The sequence below is a fragment of the Hermetia illucens genome, chromosome 2, assembly GCF_905115235.1.
Source record: "Hermetia illucens chromosome 2, iHerIll2.2.curated.20191125, whole genome shotgun sequence".
In the NCBI taxonomy this organism is placed as follows: Eukaryota; Metazoa; Arthropoda; class Insecta; order Diptera; family Stratiomyidae; genus Hermetia; species Hermetia illucens.
The window spans coordinates 111,723,059-111,739,636 of NC_051850.1; the positions used below are offsets into that span (position 1 = coordinate 111,723,059).

Sequence of the window (16,578 nt, forward strand, 5' to 3'; positions counted from 1 at the left end):
AGACGGAGGGGTTCATGTGTGCCATTCAGGAGGGCGTGGTCGCCACCCGAGCTTATAAAAAGCTCATCATGAAAGAACGGGTGGAGAACGACCAGTGCAGAATGTGTGGTTCGGCGTTAGAGACGTTGGACCATCTCATTTCTGGCTGTACTGTTATGGCACCGGTGCAATACATCACCAGGCATAATGCTGTATGTAAGGTTATCCATCAAAACCTTGCATATAAGCATGGGCTGATCACGGGGACATGTCCGGTTTACCGATATGAGCCGCAAGCAGTACTTGATAGTTCTGCTTACAGCATGTATTGGGACCGGCAAGTTCTGACTGATCGCCATACAGCACACAACAAGCCTGACGTACTGTTAGTTGACAAGACGGGTCGCTCCGCGTATATTATTGATGTTGCTATCCCCCATAATAGCAACATTGAAAGGAAATACGTGGAGAAGAAGGTGCACTATGAGCCAATGGCTCGGGAAATCAAAGAAATTTGGCGTCTCGAGCGGGTGGTTGTAGTTCCCATAATATTGTCAGCTACAGGTATTGTACCTAAATCCCTCACGGCTTCCCTTGATGTCCTGGGACTTTCGCACAGTCTGGTTCAAACCTTGCAGAAGTACACCATTCTGCATACGTGCTCGATGTTGCGGGGAGTACTCGACGGATTCTCCCACTGACCTACCACCGGCCACCACCACCAGTGCCCCTTTAGTTTTTAAGTAGGTAGGATCGTCCGAGCCTAAATGCTTGGCACTTAGTGCTAGTGTTAGGTAAAATCCGGCATCTGCCGAGATTGTGATAACTCGGAAATAATAATCATTGGCGTATTTTAGAGCACTTCATTCAAGACCGTAACAGTACACCATATGATTACAGTACCCTATAGAAGGCAACGTGGTCAGCATTGCACCCAAGATAATTACCCTGATTTGACTCAGGTACTCATTCATAGCTGAGTCGACTGGTATCCAACGTCAAATCACGATACAAACCCCACTGCCACCAGTGAGATTTGAACCGCATCCATACGGCAGCCTTGTGCTCTAACCGCACCAGCTATCCGGACACAAATAAAATTAATAATCGTATATTTCCATACTTTACAAATTTAGCCGGAAACCCCGCTTAAGATCATACTAGAAGTACAAAATTTAGCACATAAAGGCTAGCATTTGAGAAGTTTGGAGGAAATCCAACTATTCTTAACAAAGTTATAGAGGGTATAGGTTAATTCCAAAGCAAAATGAACTCATACGAATAAGGGGTCTCAGGCAAACATTTCGTTTTAGTTTCCTAATCACTTATATTTCAATATCAATTACTCGAAACATGCATATGTATATCTTTATATATATATGCTAATGAAGCTTCGGCATAGTGTCTAATTTAGATAAATATATTTGTACAATCAAGGAGCGATATTGAATATTCGTAATTAATATGTACATACATATGAATGCTTTTGCGTACGAAGTATATCGGAAACATGGAAATGATTAATTTATATAAATGCATGTATATGTACAGTATTCGGTAAAAGGCAATGTTACTTTGTTTAGGGTGCGCATAATATCTATTTTTAACCATATATGAATGGAACAATGTGCGCAGAAATTTTCTCACACAAGATGAACACAAAACCTTCATACCCGAAGGACCAGCTTTTGGTATTCCGACTTGTTCCTTTATTGACCTTCGTTTGACAATGCAGACGACATTTTTATGAAGTCATTTTTCGATGTTACTTCAACTTGTAAGGTTAATCTATACCTGAATTATGTAACATCTAAGAGATGTAGAATTTTACAACAAAAACAGAAACTTTCGTGATTAGTCATAGTCAATCGGGATGGCCATACGAGCTATTCTCAGATTCCACGATTCATTAAAATTTATAAAATCGGGGAATAGCCGATCTAGGCAAAGGGCAGATTTTTGAAAATTCCACAAATGCGTTTTGGAATTCATTCCAAGTCTCATTGGGGGATTCAGCCTGTCAGTGAAGAGTATTGAACCTGTTGCTCTGTTAAAGGAAAGTCGCACCGCGTCCTTAAAGAACTATTGTGCCCAACCTGTTGCTTGCAGTGTGACGCGATTTTGTTACGTGCGCTGCACACTATACAGTCACGTACTCCTACATATATGGGAAACACTCGATGAATAGAGTTCAACCAGGGGTGGTACGATATTCCACCTGCCGACTCCTCCGAAGGAGTGACTTAGCGATTTACTTTCTTAATGCGTTGCCTGCGCAAACCTGCATAAATGGTCTCCCTAGATTCCAACAAAGTAGATGGTCGCAGTAAGCGGAGCAATGCTCGTCAAGTTTCCTTACGAATTGCGATTTCGATGTTGTATGTACTTTCAATTACCACAAGCTGTCACGGTCGCCTAAAGTTTTCCAGATGAATCAAGGTTCCTCGTTTATTTTTTGGACACTTCTAAACATGATTATTATTCATGTCAAGAAACAGCTGTAATTAGCAAGGAATCTGGCACCCCCAAGATTCCAGCCTCCTAAAGAGAACTCCCGAATATTTTTTGAAGAATGTTAACGCAGCATGAAAATTCCGTTCATAATATTGTCAGATAAGAATTACCTTTTCGTAGCAAGCAGGATTGTAAGTCTTTAGAAAAGTGTTGCAAAATTCACGAGAATAAGACGTACCAATGCTATTCACATGTGCACATTCCCAGGGAACCAAAACGTATAAATGTATAATTCATAAAACACCCTCCATTTCTAACTCAGACATTATATTCAATACTTTCCCACCCTACCATCCGTTAATCAAAAGTTTCATCCTTCCTGGCTATTGTGTTATTTGTGCTAAATTTCCTCAATAAGATTTGAACTTGTTATGATAAGAGTTTCCGGTAGTCCTGAATGCTTCCCTCCTACATGAAGATACAAAGATTCATTCATGGCATGCTATGCTTCATGAGGATTTCATACGGTTGAATGCGGGTCAATCTACTGCAACTGAAAAATGCGGGGATTTTCGCGTTTAAAAACTCGGAGGGGGGATCGGCTTCAGAATGTTTCACCCTGATATATGCAGGCTTTTACGAAGTGAAATATTATAGCATCCACGTCCATATTGCTGGAACATATGTCAAGCTAACAAACATGGGGCTGATGACTTGAGAATTTATATTAAATTTGTTATCCCTGAAAGAGGTTTGCGAAGTAAAGAATATAATAAATTTATATTTGCGACGTTTACTGGAGAATAGTTGAAATCCTATCAATGGCATCCGGAGGAAATTGAATATAAAATATAAAAAATGATTGTTAACTAGTTCATCAATTTATTGCATCTGGATATTGTGAATTGATCTGTTTGTTTTGTTTACTCTCTCATAAGATAAAAATGTTGTCTTTACACCTGATAACAGAACTTTACATATAATTACAAGCATACCTCGACTTATCACGTTAATCGGTTCCAGAAAGTGCGTTAAAGTCGAAGCGTAAGAAATATGTGCTCGTATGCATAGGGTAAAGAAGAGTAGAATCCTTCGTTAATTGTCGCTTCTTGCTTATCATCATCATCATCAACGGCGCAACAACCGGTATCCGGTCTAGACCTGCCTTAATAAGGAACTCCAGGTATCCCGGTTTTGCGCCGAGGTCCACCAATTCGATATCCCTAAAAGCTGTCTGGCGTCCTGACTTACGCCATCGCTCCATTTTAGGCAGGGTCTGCCTCGTCTTCTTTTTCTACCATAGATATTGCCCTTATAGACTTTCCGGGCTGGATTATCCTCACCCATACGGATTAAGTGACCCTCCCACCGCAACCTATTGAGTCGGATTTTATCCACAACTTGACGGTCATGGTATCGCTCATAGATTTCGTCCTTATGTAGGCTGTATGTAGGTTGTGATTTTCAACCCTAGATAAGAGAAATTATCAACGGTCTCAAAGTTGTAGTCTCCTATATTTATTCTTCCCCTTAGGTGCTGTTGATTAGTTGGTTTTCGGTGCTGACGTTGCCACCATATATTTTGTCTTGCCTTCATTGATGTGCAGCCCAAGATTTCGCCTCAATTGCCGCCTACTCGATCTGGATGAAGGCAGTTTGTACATCTCGGGTGGTTCTTCCGATGATGTCGATATCATCAGCATAGGCCAGTAGTTTGGTGGACTTAAAGAGGATCGTACCTCTTGCATTTACCTCAGCATCACGGATCACTTTCTCGAGGGCCAGATTAAAGAGGACGCATGATAGAGCATCCCCTTGTCGCAGACCGTTTTTGATGTCGAATGGTCTTGAGAGTGACCCTGCTGCTTTTATCTGGCACATTGGTCAGGGTCAGCCTTGTCAGTCTTATCAATTTCATCGGAATACCGAATTCTCTCATGGTCGTGTACAGTTTTACCCTGGCTATGCTATCATAGGCGGCTTTAAAGTCGATGAATAGATGGTGCAACTGTTGTCCATATTCCAACAGATTTTGCATCGCTTGCCGCAAAGAGAAAATCTGATCAGTTGTTGATTTGCCTGGAATGAAGCCTCTTTGGTATGGGCCGATGATGTTCTGAGCATACGGGCCTATCCGGCCTAGCAAGATAGCGCAGTATGTCTTCTAGATGGTACTCAGTAACGTGACACCTCTATAATTGCTGGACTGTGTGATATCTCCCTTTTTATGTATGAGACAGATAATGCCTCGTTGCCAGTTGTCAGGTGTTGATTCGCTGTCCCACACTTTGAGCACAAGTTGATGAACCACTTGGTGTAATTGGCCGCCTCCATATTTAACCAATTCGGCTGTAATTCCATCGGCTTCTGGCGACTTATGATTTTTAAGCCGATGAATTACACAGACTGTTTCTTCTATACCTGGTGGTGGCAGTATTTGTCCGTCGTCTTCGGTTGGCGGGACCTACAACTCGCCGATGTTCTGGCTGTTAAGCAGTTTATCAAAGGACTCAACCCATTGCTCCCATTCTGTCGGAAATCAGATTTCCCTATTTATCTTGGCAGGATGAGCATTGAAGTTTGTCAGGCTTCATCCTGCTGACTTGGTGGTAAAACTTCCGCGCCTGGTGCGGTTGCTTCCTGTACTTTTCGAGGTCACAGACCTCCCTATATATGCCAGGAGAACTGTAAAATGTCTCTTGACCTAATATAGTCCCGATTTTCAGGAACTGATATGTGCTTCGACGTAAATTACAAAATGTGTGACAATAGAGTCAAAATGTGCAGACTTAAAATGAGACAGGAGTCATTTTCGGAAACTACCCAACTCGAAAATCTCAAAAAAATTAGGCCTCATAATACGTTTCATGCTTCAAGCAAATTTACTAATAGTATATTATCAACTTTTGGAAATTGACTGAAACCCCCCTCCGTACGAGTACTAAACTTTGCAGCAGCGTAGAGAACAGTATCGCGCATAATACTGCCTAGTTTCATAGAAATCCGGTTATTAACGTCAAAATTATTGCAATTCAAATTTCTAGAGTTTACTGCGCCGGTATTCCGGCTTCTTTGTATCTGTAGTCCGAACGTGAAGCAAATGAGATTGACTGTTATCAGTACAGTGGTTTCCAGATCAAATTGTTTGTACAAATAGTTCTTCAAAAAAATATAGCCCAATTGAATTTTGAACTATGTCCAAGAGGAACTGCCATGCATTCATCGTTCCTCACATAGGAAAACCTTTAATACCTAAAGCGCCCAGCTTCCGATTTCCAGACTTATTAAATTTGTTTTGGGTTTATATACATATATATGATATTAGCATGAAAATTGATGAAATAAGTGAATATGTAATGAAAACGATGGTTTTGAGAGAAATGCCGAAAACTGATTTGGTTACTTATACAAGCCGGAAAACGGAAAGCTAGACCAATGGCGTGGGTTGAGAAGGAAAAGAAGTACAATAATATTTCTTTAATTCTTTTTTAAAAATCATTTAGCAGTCAGAACCGGTCTCATCGGTTGCTTTGTACACCCAGGAACCACGAACAAGGACATGCAGCGTCCCTATGTTACCATATCAAAATAGTCTAGTCACTCTTATCAATTTCGACAGGATACCGAATTCTTCCATGGCCGTGTACAGTGTTACCCTGACTATGTTATCCATCGTGATCAGTTGGCCGGAACTCCAACTCGCCGGTCCTGGTTGTTGAGAAGTTCATCGCTCCAATGTGCCCATTCTGTCGGAAATCAGATTCCTTTCTTTGTTTTGGCAGGATGAGCATCGAGATGTGTAAGGCTACATCATGCTGACTTGTTGGTAAAACTTCTGCGCCTAGAGCCTTTGCTCCCTGTACTTTTCAGTTCACAGATCTGTATGTTCTCCCAGGCTTCCTTTTTCTGTCTGTGAAGTTGCTTCTCCGCTTGGCGTGGTTCGTGATAAGTCTCCGCGCGTGCCTCGTCCTTTGAGAATGCAACATTATGCTCAAGTATGTTTGTGGCCATATTTATGATAACGTTCTCCAGGTGATTGTGAAGATCATTTGTTGATGCTTCATCTCCAGGATGTCTGTTGACTGCTGTGTTGTGGATGGCTTCAGTGTTAACTTTCTCCTGATTGTCAGAGGGGATTTTGGGCGGTGTTGTTATTCGAGCCCGGAGCACCATGCTAACGAGATAGTGATCCTTCCCCGTAGGTGGAGCTGGTGGAGCTTGATCAACACGTTGTCAATTTTGAAAAATTACGACTATATATTACAGGCGGAGATACCATTTCATTGGCAGCAGAACAATGTCTCCGAAAAAAATGGAGGGGTCGCACCATTCGAATCTGTTCCGACAGTCAGGCGACATTATCAGCACTAAACGGCAACGACATATCAAGCAAGTTGGTGTGGAGTTGTCATTAGGTGCTGCTGAAACTTACTCGACTAAAGGAAACATTCATGATGTGGGTGCCGAGGCACTCAAGCATCGCTGGTAACGAGGAGGCTGACAGACTGGCTCGGCAAGGGTCTGGATCTACAATGGTGGGGCCAGAACCAGCTTTTAGAATCCGGCCACCCACTGTCACGTCGACTCTTGCAGAAAAGTACTAATTGAACCCTTTCATTCGATTCCACACATGACTATATACTGTGAAAAAAAGTGTTGTACCTTCTCGTGTATTGGGAACCCCCCTTAAATTCAACCCAATACGGCACAACTAGCTATATGTAAAGAGATTCACAAACCACACATTCTCATCAAATTTCATGACAATCGGTTCAGCCGTTTTCGAATAAACCGGGTGTGACAGACACACAAATATATATTTGCGCGAAATTGATAAGTTTGAATTGCTATAACTTTGATACAAACAGCTGGATTCTCACTGAACTTGGCAGTATTATGCGCAATATTGTCCTCTATGCGACTACAATGGAACTTCTAGGATGCACTTAAGGAGGTTTTCAGTCAATTTCAAAATGTTGATAATATACTGTTAGTAAGTTTATTTAAGCAGATATTGGAATGGGACACATTTTGAGGCCTAGATTTCATATAGCCGCCTCAACCTTGAATTTTGCGAGATTTTTGGGTTGGGAAGTTTTCGAAACTGAATCCTGTCTCACTTTAAGTGTGCACATTTTGACTCCTTACTCGCGCATTTTGTAATTGATGTTAAAACTTATATCAGTTTCTGAAAGTACTAATCAAGTCCTTTGATTTGATACCCTACATGACATTAGATAAAGAAAATTGTTACATGCCCCCTTTGCATGTTTGGGGAGCCCCACTCGTAAATTTATGAAACCCACTGTATGCGTGCAATTTCATGTTCACCAAATTTCAATGGAATCTTTTTACCCGTTTTGGAAAAAATGTGTGTTAAAGACAAATAGACAGACAGAGAGGCAGACAATAAGCTGTGCACGCTTTGGTTATAACGCAATAAGGCAGCTAATGAGCTGGACAGCAAAGAAGCAAAAACGCGTTAAACAGACCAGAGCTCCTTTGTGAAATCGAAAGGGGTTTATGGCCATAAATAATGGAGGCAAACAATTGGGAAAACTATAATGGGTGAACTCACCAAGAATGGATCAATTCAGAAGGCTTAAGGAAGTATAAATTGAAGCACTCGCTGGATGAATTAAACCTTATCGAGAAAATCTTAGGATCATAGTAGAATACTTACCCGTCATTGCAAGGTCAATTATTACTTGCGGAAACTAGTGGTATATGCATACTGTCTACAAATACTGTGGGCAGAGTGACTAATTCGCCATTCATCTTCTGAGACAGTTTCTGGCACTTGTGCCCTGTGAATTTGGACTTAAAACTACACTTAAGGTCTTCCCTATTTGTAGCAACAGGCGAATAAAAAACACTTCACCACGTTATGGACCGTATTGCACACGGTGAAGTTCTGTCCCTTGTGGATGAAATGACTAGTTCGGAACAATCCCGGCCATCTACTGCAGCAAAGACGCTGAACTGGCGAGTATGCAGATGGAGTAAGTTATCGCTACACCTGTAGCTTCTGCAGATCTGCTAATTCCATTCGTACGGAAATCCTGAGAATCCAAGATATTTCCCAGGTAACGGAAGAAGAGAATGATTGTTATCGGAAAGGCACCTGTCTTGAGTGTGGCACTTGGAGGGGTATTTGTGTGCTTTCTTCCGTCTTAAAGATAATAGCTAAAATAATCCTGGATCGTATCAAAGAACACAAGAAACTTGTTCAACAGGCTACTTTCCGCTTTGAATCTTCCTGCGTTGAATACATTCACACCCTACGGATCATTGTGAGACAGCGCGCAGAGTTTAGATTTTTGCTTTATCTTCGCTTCGTCAATTCCGACAGGTCTGTCGACAGGGTGAACAAGGCGTGTATTTCGCGTGCTCTAAGCTGGAACGCGAAAATTTGAGATTTAAAGCGCGTTGTTACCGGTGACATTCTTCATGCAGCCTGCGCAGTGTAACTTCCCTTGACATCATTCTTGGAGGACAGTGTGTTCTTGTAAACGATTATCGGTAAATTTACCAACAGAGTATGCGGCAACTGATCAACAGTTGGTATAAAGGATTCACTATGAACGCTAGGAAGACGAGACTAGACCAGAAAGGTATGGAGGTTTCATGGCACTCCAAACAGAGTCTACAGACAGTGTCCCTAAATATCGCTAGATTCGCCAGGCGATAATTTAACCTTCAATAACTAACGACCATTTATGCTATAATCCTGAGGTTTCTATTGGTGACGTCTAAGGAATCCTTTGAGCGCTTGAGTTCGCATTCCCCAGTATAGCTCTCTCAGCCGTTCCTCTTCATTCGTTAGCGTAGTAGCCACAAACCCCTTTTCAATCACACAGAAAGGTTCTGGTTCGTGTAGCTCACTTGCCTCAGTTAGAATCGCAATATTCTGCCCCACAACTCCTTTGGGGGTTGAATAAGCTAATATGCTTACCCATTGGTTGAAAACACGTTTTCCTTAAACCAATGATTCCTACGCCCGCTTTCTCATTGTGAAAAACTTGTCGCAATGAAACTTCATTGCCATGCTGTCTCTTTGTACCAGCAGTTTGGGGTACTCCCTAGAAACAATGCTAATCTTGCTCGAAATTCGAAATTTTGTGTACTGTTTACGGCGACATTGCTGTAACCGAATGAGTGTGTCTAAAGACAGACCGAAAAACAACTACGTTCTGCAAGGCCAAGTGAGTTTGGAAACAACGAATTGTTAGTGGAAGAGGAAGATAAATTAATTGTTTCTGAGGTTCAACCTCAACCTTAGAGCGGTTTAATGTACACCATGTTATCATAGAAATAAGTCGGAATACGGGAAGCTAGGCGCTCCAGGTATAAAGGCTTTGTGATCATTTTATGTGTGGAACTTCCTATGCGCGTTTCAAAATATTCCTACAAATAGGTGTTTCCTAACTTTCAGATAAATGTACATATTGAAGGCATAAATATATGTTATATCCATTTAGACGAAAAACTACCAGCAAATAGTAGAGGGAATTAGCTATGGCAAATTTTAAGGCCTTAAAATACACACTTTCAACGAAATTTTCACATAGCGAAGCGCTACCATTTGTGTTACTGCAGCCAGAAGTACTGATGAGCTCGTAGAACCGAAGGAACTAAATTCGATTGACCGTTTGCTGCTCTCCCTTACCTCAAACAAACACATATGCAATGAGCTCGGCCAAAAAAAAGAAACGCCGCTATGCTTCGGTTCCAACTCTAAGGCCGAAACTCCCGCACGATATCAATGGTGACCTCATAAACATAGTTACTCATAAATGGATATGACATGGGCCCACAGCCCTATGATCTATGATCTCTTGCAAAACCTCTCATTACTGTGATACTATGACTGTCAGATTTGAAAAGACAGACCGCCAGGACACTCCGACATTCAAGGAAAAGTTGGTCTGAGCCATGTGATTAAGGTGAACTTGTGTCTACAGAATGTAGTTGAGGAAATGCTAAAGTTAGAAACTTCAAGTCTTCTCCGCAATGGAGAATGTACAGAATGGTCCAATGAACGAAGTGACGTTTAGCTTATTAGCAATAACTTTATCTAGACAGAACTCAAACTTATTGAAATATAGTTTTCATGTTTTATTCCCAGACATTAACTGAAGTTTTATTTCCAGACATTAAATAAAGTCCTGGAAATAATCGGAGGAATATCCAGGTAAAATGCATGACAATGAACGAGTAACAATGGATCACTGGACAAATCTAACACCTACAGCTACAATTCCGTTAATGGACAATGTGTCAACACCGATAATCACTAACAACACTTCAATCGACGATCCAATAGGCCTTAACTTTAGGTAACCCACCTTTTCTTTTAGAAAATTCATGAAAAAGTTGTAGTTTTTTCAATAGTCAGTATCCAGCCCTTCGGGACTTTCAAGGCGATTTAGATATGGAATACATCAAACTCATCAATCCTTTTTGGCTGAAATTCGACCCACCTAGCCAACGGGCCCACTATACTCTAGGCGCACTTTACATATTGCTTCTTGTAATAGGATTTTCTGGGAATGCATTTGTAATTTTCATGTTTTTAAGGTAAGTGAGAAGTTGGCTTTTTATGGCTGCATAATTTTTCATTTGTGCTAGATGCAAATCTCTTCGAACTCCCGCGAATACTCTCGTGTTAAATTTAGCTGTGAGTGACTTCCTCATGATGTCCAAAATCCCGATTGCTATTTATAATTGCTTTCACTGCGGGCCAGCTCTGGGCGATTCATGTAGGTCGAATAGCCAACAACTAGATTCCCAAATAATCAGAGATTTGTTTCTTTTCAGGGTGTAAATTCTACGGATTTGCTGGCGGTCTAACCGGAACCTTATCCATAACTACACTTACTGCAATATCTATTGACCGATATCATGTGGTGGTGTACCCATTGGATCCACTGAAGTCTACCACGAAACGACGATCACGACTCATGGTGCTTTTCGTTTGGTGTTATTCATTTATTTTCGCCATAATTCCCGCGTTAGATATTGGCCTAAGTCACTATGTTCCTGAGGGGTACCTGACTACATGCAGTTTCGACTATCTCTCCAAATCTCGTGATGCGAGGATTTTCATGTTTGCCTACTGGATTGCAGCCTGGTGCATTCCTTTCTCCATAATAACATATTGCTACGTGTATATTCTTCGAGTGGTGATATCGGCGAATAGTATCCAGTCAAGCAAGGATAAAAACAAAACGGAATTCAAGTTAGCTATTGTAATCATTGGAATTATTGGACTGTGGTTCCTTGCTTGGACGCCGTACTCCGTTGTAGCCCTGCTAGGCATATCAGGGAATGAGACTGCTATTACGCCACTGGGGTCAATGATACCAGCACTCTTTTGTAAATCGGCTGCAGCTATTGATCCTTACGTATATGCGGTAACACATCCCCGGTTTCGTATGGAGTTGGGCAGGATATTCTGCGGACGAGTACCATCAACATTAAAAAGGGCTTCGACATATCAGTCGTCGGTTTATACAAAGACTTCAACTCGGCGACGTATCGCTCCTGATGTGAAAGATGAACCTCGAGTGTTGGGCCAAGGGGAAGAAATGTCCTCATTTTCAGGAGATGCACTGGAGCGAAGCAGTACCATAGAAGGAACTATAAAAACTACTTTGACATAAAGTAGAGCTTTCAATGTCCACGACCACATTGTACTTGTACCAAATTGGTGTTTCGAAAAAATAAAGCACATTTATTGTGATCAATTTACGGTAGTAGATGCACTTGCATATCATCGAAAATTTGCATTTCATTCTACGTGTTATCAGTTTTGGGTTCAGATATAAAAAGGTTTCATATTAGGCAGGGGGGGCTGAATATAGGCATGACCCATGTCAAACCCGCTAGATGCAATTAATGGTGGTGTAGTATAAATTGCAGTCAGGCAGGAAATGTAATGCGTCCGTGAAAGTATCAATAGTAAACACGTAATTAACCTAACTTGCAATATGAGGGACTTGAAGAAAAGTAACATAAAAAAGAATAAACATAGACTTCGAAGCCAAATATTATATAAGCGGCTAGAAAATTAATCAAGGATACGGACGCACAGGTGCAATCTTGAACTTGCGATTCAATGGGTTCAAATCGATGTTTAAAATTTTTGACCACCGACCCTAATGAAATAGGCTCTATCACTGGGTGGTAATGATCTGCCGAGAACTGGGTGATTTAAATATCTCGGATCAATGCTATCAGCCAATGGTGACCTGCGTTATTTAATTGCTTGTGATCGGTATATCAACGAACGTCTCAAATCCATAGAGAAATTGCGAGGGAGGCGTCTTCGATAATGTAGGCATGTAATTCGCACTGATGAAAATTCATTTAGCAAGATTGGTCTGAACATCGAAGAAAAGGCTGACCAAACCAATGTCGGCCTGATATGCCGGGTGATTTGAAAGCTTCGCAAATCTATCCGCGTCAGGTCTTCAACCGCGTAAAATGGCAATCAAGACGAGTCGACCCCGCCTCTGAACGGGACAAAGGTTGAAGAAGAAGAAGATTGAGGAGGATCTCAGATTACCAGCATTTACGAAAGGGTAGAAGTAGCACCTCTGCAAAAGCTGTAGGCGCTGCACTCACTGAAATTGTCAGGATCGGCGGCTTTACCCCGTTTAAGCGCGTTGCTAATAAATATAATTTCGCCTTTACTTGGAGAAATGCTACATATTCACATATGATGGTTTCATTCGCAAAAGGTAAAAATGCACCGGGATTTTACGACCTAGAATCATGGTGAGGTGGTCGTCCCACCTTGCCAATTGCTCATCATTGTAGACGAAGAGCCTACCCTCAGCGTACCTTCACTAACGCAATGGTTGAAATTCTCTTGCAAGGAAACTTGGACTGAAACTTGATAATTATTTTGTTTTTATAAAATTTTCTAAGAAAATAGTTAATTGAGGATTTATTTATTTGAAATAATAATAAAATAATTCATTCATCAAATCCATACAAAGTCATTAAAATTTTATTAATTAAATAAAGGGATTGCTAACTGAAGCATTAAGTGTCCAATATTTGTTATGCAAATCAGCAACTCAGTTGCTTTGGCCGAAGATAATAGTTGCTTGCTCTTACACTGAGCTACCGACCTTAGTCGCTCGTCTTTAGATTTGCCTGGGAGGAAAAGTACCAACAAGTGGGAAACCGGAAGCTCGGCGCTTCAGGTATGACAGGCTTTGTTTGTTTCTATGTAAGTATATTTGAGTGAAGAACTATCGTAATCCGCACCAGATCCTAGGAAATAAACAAAGAGGGGGATTCGCACTAGCCTACCGAAACAATATGATGCGAGCTAAACTGGAATGTAAATTAAAAAAAGAATGCCTAGACCGCGAGCGTGAAGCGGTAAAACTCCAGTCCAGAGTGCCGCAATTGAAAGGGAGGATCCCCGATGAATCATATGGATCATTCCTCCTGCCTCAGACGGCCTTAAAGGCCATTCTATAGGAGGATGTCCCTTTCTAAAGAAACTTTTGCGGCGGAAAAAGGAAGCCATCAAATTAAAACGGTGTAACTAAAATTCAAGAGGATAAATGAAAATTAAAATGAAAATTATTTGAAATAAAACATAAATAACATCAAATGGAGTGAAATGAAAATGAACTAATAATAAATGACGTCTGGAACTTCGGCTTCTTCACTTCACTAAGGCAGGACATTGCTAGACTGATTCAGATCAGCACTGGCAATGCCAGCAGACGGGTGAGAAATTAAGTGCAGAGGTTTTACAGAAACTATGCCATTCCCAATGAGACACGCATAGTTGAAATTCGGAACACACTAAAGCAGACACCTTCTGTAGTATGCAGTCGGTTACGACGGTATGCCCAGCATACTGAGTGGATCACCGCCGAAGGCACCCGCCATACCACAACATCTGGCATGAATTCCACCCTTCCTCACTACGGGGTTACCTACCTTATCCATAAGAAAGAAGGACAGGAGCAGAAAGGGCGCCGAGTTGGTTCAAGGGGTTGCAAAGAGCAACTCATTATCGACTCGGTAGTTGTAGGACAAACAATTAGAGGTAAAGGAAACCTCTTTAGTTGCTATATCGATTATGCCAAGGCTTTCGACAGCGTCCCACATACCTAATCGATGTCCCACATCTGAATCGCATTGATCCGAAAATAATCAAGTTTTTGGCAACAGTCGTGGAAGGCGTACATCTGAGGGCACTATTATCTCAGAGCCCATCCGTATACGGAGACGCATCCATTCCAGGGGAATTTGACCTCTTTGATAGCTACTGAATGATGCTAGAGGGCATCGTTTTGAAATTAAATATGACGGCCAACTTGAAGTTTGTTGTGAATTGCGTGATATTCGGATGGAGTCTGGATTAGACAAGTGCAGAATCCAAGCCATCTGCAATGGTCATCACGAGCCGCATGCCCGACATAACATTGGTGACCTCCACATCGAAGCTATGACCGAGACAAGCTTCTACAAATACCTAGGAATTCTGCAAGGAACCCATGCTCGAATTGGTGATCTGAAAGATGCTCTGCTAAAGCTGGTGCTAAAATCACATCTCTCGGGGAAGAATAAAATAAGTACATTGAATGTATACGCTATCCCTTCACTGGCTTATGCATTCGGAAAATAGTCATAGACGAAAACCGATTTGGAAAATGTCCAGCGGCGGATACCGACTACTATGTCTAAATTCCAAATGCATCATCCAAACTCTGCCGTGGGGCGGATGAACCTGCCCGTGACATCGGAGGTAGGGGCGTAATTGACGTGACGGCACAACATCATCGCCAAGTCGACTCGCTGCGCGCTTATTTTTACAGCAAAAAGCAGACGAGCCCCTTGCATGCGGCTGTCTGTAAGGCAGACTATGAGCTAACTGACTGTGAGTGGAGTGAAATCGGACCAAGAACGGATCGATGAATGAAAGGCGAAAGCAATGCACGGTAGACACGTGAATTGTCTTTGACAGCCGTTTGTCGATTTGCATTTGTCGAACAGATGGGTGTGTACTGTGGAGCTTTTTGCTGAGATGAAGTTCTTCGTGTGTGCCATTCAGGACGGGGTGGTCGCCACCCGAACTTATAAGAAACTCATTATGAATCAACGGGTGAAAAACGACCAATGCAGAATGTGTGGGTCAGCGTTAGAAACTTTGGACCATCTCATTTCTGGCTGTACTGTTATGTCACCGGTGCAATACATCACCAGGCATAATGCTGTATGTAAGGTGATCCATCAAAGCCTTGCATACAAGCATTGGCTAATCACGGGACCATGTCCAGTTTATTGATATGAGCCGCAAGCAGTACTTGATAGTTCTGCTTACAGCATGTATTGGGACCGGCAAGTTCTAACTGATCGCCACATACCGCACAACAAGCTTGACGTACTGTTAGTTGACAAGACGGGTCGCTCCGCGTATATTATTGATGTTGCTATTCCCCATAACAGCAATATTGAACGGAGAAATCAAAGAAATTTAGCATCTCAGGCGGGTGCTTGTGTTTCCCATAATATTGTCGACTACAGGCATTGTACCTAAATCCCTCACGGCTTCCTTTGATATCCTGGGACTCTCACACAGTCTGGTTCAAATCGTGCAGAAATATACCATTCTGCATACGTGCTCGATGTTGTCAGGAGTTCTCGACGGATTCCCCCACTAACGTACCACCGGTCACCACCACCAGCGCCCGTTTAGTTTTTAAGTAGGTAGGATCGTTCGAGCCTAAATACTTGGCACTTAGTGCTAATATTAGGTAAAATCCGGCATCTGCCGAGATTGTGAGAACTCGAAAAATCAAAATAATAGAAATCCTATGAAATAAAATAAAGTGGAAATAACAGAAATAATATGAAATAAGAAAAATATTAACTATAATGGAGAAAATGAATGAAAGGAAACAAAAAAATAATTCATAATACTGAAAAGACAACCATAAATAAAAATAAAATAAATGAAGATCATTACAAATGAGCCAATAATAAGTAATAGAAAATGTCCTAAAAATACTTTAAATTCCTCATCCAGAGCTCCGTTCAATCAGAGAGTAATTTTACATTTGGTGAGAAGGTGGGAACTGTGAACGCCCACGCAGGCAGTGAACTACATAC

General features: G+C 41.6%; 1 protein-coding gene across 3 annotated transcripts in view; it reads left to right on the forward strand.

The window, feature by feature from the left end:
- Window positions 1-12,172, forward strand: part of LOC119650325 (opsin Rh3) — a 66,913-nt gene extending 54,741 nt beyond the window's left edge. Inside the window, exons 2-5 of one of the 3 annotated variants that reach the window (XM_038052981.1) lie at window positions 10,587-10,772; window positions 10,816-11,013; window positions 11,065-11,195; window positions 11,254-12,172. In XM_038052981.1, coding sequence (XP_037908909.1) covers window positions 10,633-10,772; window positions 10,816-11,013; window positions 11,065-11,195; window positions 11,254-12,098 — 1,314 coding nt within the window. In that variant the 5' untranslated portion in view covers window positions 10,587-10,632 and the 3' untranslated portion in view covers window positions 12,099-12,172. Of the gene's footprint in view, window positions 1-10,586; window positions 10,773-10,815; window positions 11,014-11,064; window positions 11,196-11,253 lie in introns of those variants that run through there. The other 2 variants (XM_038052982.1, XM_038052983.1) reach the window with 2 other exon arrangements.
- Window positions 12,173-16,578: the final 4,406 nt, after the last annotated feature.